The 6,000-nt window shown below is 35.7% G+C and overlaps 1 protein-coding gene across 1 annotated transcript in view; it reads right to left on the reverse strand.

Moving 5' to 3' along the window:
• The window catches only part of LOC131152927 (piezo-type mechanosensitive ion channel homolog), a 129,358-nt gene extending 124,786 nt beyond the window's left edge, over positions 1–4,572 (reverse strand). The window contains exons 1-2 of the mRNA XM_058104890.1: positions 4,056–4,572; positions 473–553 (exon numbers count right to left, since the gene is read on the reverse strand). Of these exons, the coding sequence (XP_057960873.1) occupies positions 473–553; positions 4,056–4,104 (130 nt within the window). The 5' untranslated portion in view covers positions 4,105–4,572. The remainder of the gene's footprint in view (positions 1–472; positions 554–4,055) is intronic.
• Between the last annotated feature and the right edge of the window lie 1,428 nt (positions 4,573–6,000).

The following is a 6,000-nucleotide window of genomic DNA, read 5'->3' on the forward strand; positions in this document are numbered from 1 at the left end:
TATTCCAAAATACTCCTTTAACTACCCACAACTTTCCTAAAATACCCTTATAATTATGTCAAATTTACCCCTATAACTACTCATAATTATTTCAAAAGACCCCTATAACTATCTACAACTATCCCCAAATGTCCTTATACTATTTAATTTTTTATTATATTTATTTAATTATTTAAAATTTTAAAAAAATAGAAATCCGTAAAGCACGCACTATGGCTAGTTATTATAAAAAGCATAAAGTGGCAAAAAGATGGAGATATAAGACTCCACAAGCAGCTGACATATTTTTGGAGCAGTAAAAAGAACGAAAAAAAAAGCTAACAAATTAAACAGAGATATCTATACAATAGAAAATGAAATAACAGCACTTACATTTAAAAAAAAAAAAATGGCACAGTGTTTCAATAGCATCATTATAAAAGAGCACAAAGTGGCAAAAAGATGGAGATATAACACCACACAAGCAGCTTACCTATTTTTGGAGCAGTAAAAAGAATGAAAAGAAAGGCTAATAAATCAAACAGAGATACCAAACTCCAGTTGAGCCCAGCAGCTGCATGAAGCACATTGAGAAAACAAGAAAAAGTAAAATGAAATCCAGGGTTAGTTGGTATAAGATATTAGAACAAAAAAAAGGTTTTGGGGGGGGGGGGGGGGGGAGGGAGCAATTATATCAAAGCAACTGATGGACATGAAATGTTGGAAAAGAGGAAAGATAAATCACAAGAAGACCACAAAAATGGAACAGACAAATACAACTTTGCCTTCTTATGTTATGAAATCACTACTTTAAGTTAAAACTAGCATATAGGTATATCACCTGTCATACAGAGAAACTATAAACACAACCTTAGCATCTTCTTAGTTTATGAAATTACTGCAGTTAGCAGCATTGTAGGTATCACCAATGGCAGACCTGGTTGTATTCATATGCAATTATCAAGTACCAGTTGCGCTTGAAGGGTGTAATTCCTATGTACGAAAGCTAAAAAAATTAAAATGACAAATTATCTTGGTTATCTGTCATTGGTATTTGAATAGTCCCTGTGTATATGTAATACTGTTGTGGCATGCATAGCTGGGAATTTTGAATTATAATTTGTGGAAATTTAAACCCTGTAAATAGTTAATTAGAATCATTCTAAGCATATAATAACTTCAGGATTTGGCATAACAAAAAACCTGACGTATTTAAAATTGTCTATTCATGCTATTAGTCTACCTTCAAACAAAACTGGCTTAATCTCCAATTTTATTTATCAAAAGCATAAGGAAATTCTGTAATTTTTTTGTGTATAGCTTTCAAATTATTGTAGATATCTAAACAGGAAATCATGTAGTTCCAAGGGAAAGGGCATCACAGGCTCACAGCTTACATATTTACTATCTTACCTATGATTTCTACCAATATATGTTTTAGAAAAAAACAATCTTCAGTTATTTTCAGTTTATTCTTTTAGTTGCTAAATAGAAAAATATATTTGGAATGTCTTCTCTCCCTTGATTAATCCTCTGATAGTCCAAGCTGCAGAGACAAAGAAGCATATCATGGTGCAAAAGCCAAGCAATATAGTATGCCTAACCTCATGTTACATATGGCAGCTTATTCCATAGCCCCTTTTTGTCAACACATGCAAATATATAAATAGGTTGGTCACTCTATATTTTCTTATCTTATAGGACAGTGTTTCTCCTCAAGCATACCTGACGTTCCTCACCAGTCCTAACTTAGATTTAGTGGTATATTGGATAGAGTGAGTAGTAACCAAATAAAGGGCTGTAAGCCAGGCAACATGAGCACCAATAGTGTTTTTGTTTTTACCTACATTTAAAGCATTAATAGAAGTATTTAATCATCTGTTACTCAGTCATGCCTCTCTTCACTTGTCACTCGCTCTTTGCTGAAGGGTGTGTACTAGTGCACTTTGAAGCATACTACTTGGCTTTATAGCCTCACTGTACACAAGGCCAGTGCTGCACAATCCAACACAAAAATAAAACAATTTGACTCATGAAACCTAGCCATAACATGAGTTGTTATTTTTCTCTCTCTTGGCAATTAAGAAATCCTCACCAAAATTTCTTTTCCAGGAGAGAAATAACACAAAACAAAACTCTGTGTCAAAACTCATTGATTTACAAGTATTACAAGTATGGGAATATTTAAGTTTTGATCTGCACCATAGGACTCCCAATGAACGTAATATTACCACAATGTCACTTTTCTGGATGAGAATGGGATGCTATGGGCAGCACATTCCCAAAAATACTGAAGGGTCCCACAAACCCAACACTAACAAGGATTAACTTTAAAGACAATTGCCTTGATAAAGCACCAACAAAATAATTTCTACAGGAAGCACGCTGAAATTCAAGATCACGTATTCAATCCCAGGATTCCCAGCAATAACAATATTTATTTCTTCTATTATCTTTGCTTTCTTTTATTCTATTAAATCAACCTTTTACAGCTACATAGCCCTAATACAACAACAACAACAACAACCACAAACCACCACTGAGCTTGAGCCCCATGAGGTGGAACAGCCACATAATTCCTTTTCCGCCAATCTGCACAATTTTGGACAATATCCCCTAACAAATGGATGACTGTTAAATCCTTCTTCACAATTTCATTCCAAGTTATCCTAAATCTCCCCCTCCCCCTACTATAGTCCTACTGAAACTATCATTGATTATTTGAGTCCTCCTTTACATTATTTGGCCTATGTTGCAATCCCGTCTCAACTACCCCTCCTTTATCTTAGCTTCTAAGGTGCTATGCCTAACTTACCACGAACATGTTGATTCCTTAATTTATCTTTTAGAGTTACACCACTCGTCCAACTTAGCATTCTCATTCAAACAACTTTACATTTTGGATATGCTATTTCTTAGTTGCTCAACATTCTATCGGTATAGCATAGTGGTAATAGCCATCCTATACAACTTTCCTTTTAATTTTAAGGATATTCTACAATCCGACTACATGCAAATTTCTCCATTTTACCCAACATGCTTTAAATCTAAGTATTACATCTTCTTCAATTTCTCATTCATCTTACATAATAAATCCAAGCAAGGGATCAAAATCTATTCGTGGTATTAATTTCTAGACCATCAAGTTTAATCTTTTCTTCAATTATTCCTCCTACCACGACTAAAATTACATTTCATATATTTTTTCTAAATTTCTATTTATCATAAATCTCTAAATTTTAAAGCTTCTCACTACAATTCTAACTTAGATTCTACTCCATCTCTAAGTCCATTGACCAAAACAATATCATTTGTAAACAATATTCACCATGGAACCTCATTTACTAATACTGAGAGAGTTCATACATCACTAGTGCAAAAAGGATAAGGACTCAAACCAGACCCTTGATGTACACCGAAGTCATAATTCTCACTTCTTTGTAGCCCTGATGCTATACAAAATTCATCCGTTTACAAATATGGAGAGATCAAATTAAGGCCAAGTCCATATAACTTACCCACTACTTGAAATTTGAGATACAAAGGTATATGATCTGACTAAAACATTTACATGAATCCCAGGGACGTTAGAATTCAGTCCACATCTCTGCCAACATATTTCCTATAGATATAACAACTACTAGAAAATTGAGTAACTTTGCCGAAGCTTAGACACTTCAAATAATTTAGCATCATCATCACCATTATTATAATTGAAATGTCTAAGCATCGTTATTGCTTAAGAATGAATTCATGTCATTATATAAAGGTGTTATGTTCCATTTGATTGCTAGACAAAAGGTGGAGATGCAAAAATAAAGCATTGTAAAATTTTATGATCTTTTGTATCGTTACCTTAATTGAACCAAATTAAACCATTTGGCCAAGTTCAAGTAAGATTTCATTTTCTTTTGGTAACCAAAACAGCAATACACACGACATTCAAAAATTTAATCTCTCCTCTCTTCGTCATTTTACCCAAAAATTCTACAGAAATAAGAGGAACCACCTACAAACTATATACATACACACACACACACACACACATATTCACAAAGCAGAAATGGTGTTGGTACCTGTCAAAAGCAGCACTGGCAACAAAAATCCGCCTAGAAACCTCCTCATTACAGGCTTTCTTTAACAATGGATCACTTAAATTGCATCTTCTTCGTACCAATTACACGAATTGATCGAAAAATGATCACATTTCATGTGAAAACACAAGAACGCATTTGAGCCAAAAACTAAAAAAGGAAACAATGTCGACCCAAGAAGCTGATTTGAAAGCTCTGTTTCCAGACTTGGCGAGAGTTCCTCCCGGGCTCGTTAAGAATGGGGTAAACATAGAATGCCGTTAATGGAGTCCCTACATTCCAGTGAAAATACAAATGCCATTTTGACAAAACAATAAAGTTCTAATTCTAAACAAAAAACCGAAAGTTTTGAGGGAAGGATGACATGTTTTCCGCTACATGAAAATGTAGAATGCCGTTAAGATATTGAACGTTCTTGTTGCTAGATTTTGATGGCAAGAAAGATCAGAGACATCAGATTGAGATTAGGAGATTTGTTTTGGTCCAAAATGAATGAGAATGGCGAACGTAAATCAACAAAAATGGCCTTCGAATTCAGGTTTATAGTACCGCTTTTCACGTTTTCTGAAGCAAAACTCTGCTTTCAAAATTTGTTTCCTCTTTTTTCTTTTTTTTCTTTTTTTGGCTTGTTGGCTAAAATTGAAAAAATGTTCAAATTTTGCTGCGATACGGGGCAACCCGCCAGCCGAACTCGTCTTTCTCTGGATTATAATTTAAGGATGCATCTAGGGGTGTCAAAACGGATCAAAATCTCACGGGTGACCCGTGACTAACCCGTTTCAATCGGACTTGGGTTTAATATAAGTTGACCAGTTTATATATGGGTCAACACGCCCCGATCCGTTTATCAAACGGGTTATGTAGGTTCGGGTTGAGCCACCCAACAAATGATCCGTTTATCTTTATATATATAATATTACTATAACTTAACAACCCATTTCCATTCAATTTGGCCATTTGTAGATCGCAGAGCTATGGAGCTATGAAAGTTATATGACTATGAAGCTATGGAAGATCGTAGATCCATTCGTAGATTAGCCTTTTACTATCAAGGGTGTCGGAGCTATGGCCTATGGAAGTTCTGTTCTTCTTCACAGATCACAGATTCACAATTCTGTCAATCTTCATCTTCGATTACAACGGTTAGGGTTCTTCAACAATCAATGACAACAACTTTGTTCCTCCCCCTCCCCCCACTCTCTAAGGTCTCCCCATGGCACCAAATGTGGAGAAGAAGTCGATCGAGAAGAAGTCGGTGTCGAAAAACATGGCAAAGGAGAAGAAAGGTAGCAGTAGAGAAATCTATGGTGGAGAAGAAGCCAAAAAGCCGGGAAGAAGTTGTAGAAGGAGGGTGCCTCTAGCGATCGATAAAAAGAAGAAGAGGATGAAGAAGAGCGGTCGGAGTGCGATCAACTTGAATCATAGGGGTGGCAAAATGGGTTAACAAGACAAGTTTGGGCGCGTCTAAACAAGTAGGAGTTAAACGGGTTCGGGTTCGGGTTGACCCGTTTATTAACAGGTGACTAATATATAAACCCAAACCTACCCATTTAATAAACAGGTAACCCGTTTAAAAAATAATTTATTTATTTAGAAAAATTTTAAACAATTCACATAGAAAATGACATAATTTTTTTATTAAAAAAAAACACTCCTTTAGTAGTTCAGCCCTTCGGACGACCTCTGCTCCTTCAGAGATTGAGAGAGGATTGAGGTTGATCGCACTTCGGCCACTCTTCTTCATCCTCTTTTTCTTCTTATCGATCGCCAGAGGCACCCTCTTTCTATAGCTTCTTCTAGGCTTTCGGCTTCTTCTCCACCGGAGATTTCTCTTCTATGACCTTTCTTCTCCTCTACCAAGTTTTCTAATGTCGACTTCTTCTTGGCTGACTTCTTCTCCACCTTTGGTGCCATGGGAAGACCTTAG

Source organism: Malania oleifera, chromosome 4 (genome assembly GCF_029873635.1).
Source record: "Malania oleifera isolate guangnan ecotype guangnan chromosome 4, ASM2987363v1, whole genome shotgun sequence".
Taxonomy (NCBI): domain Eukaryota; kingdom Viridiplantae; phylum Streptophyta; class Magnoliopsida; order Santalales; family Ximeniaceae; genus Malania; species Malania oleifera.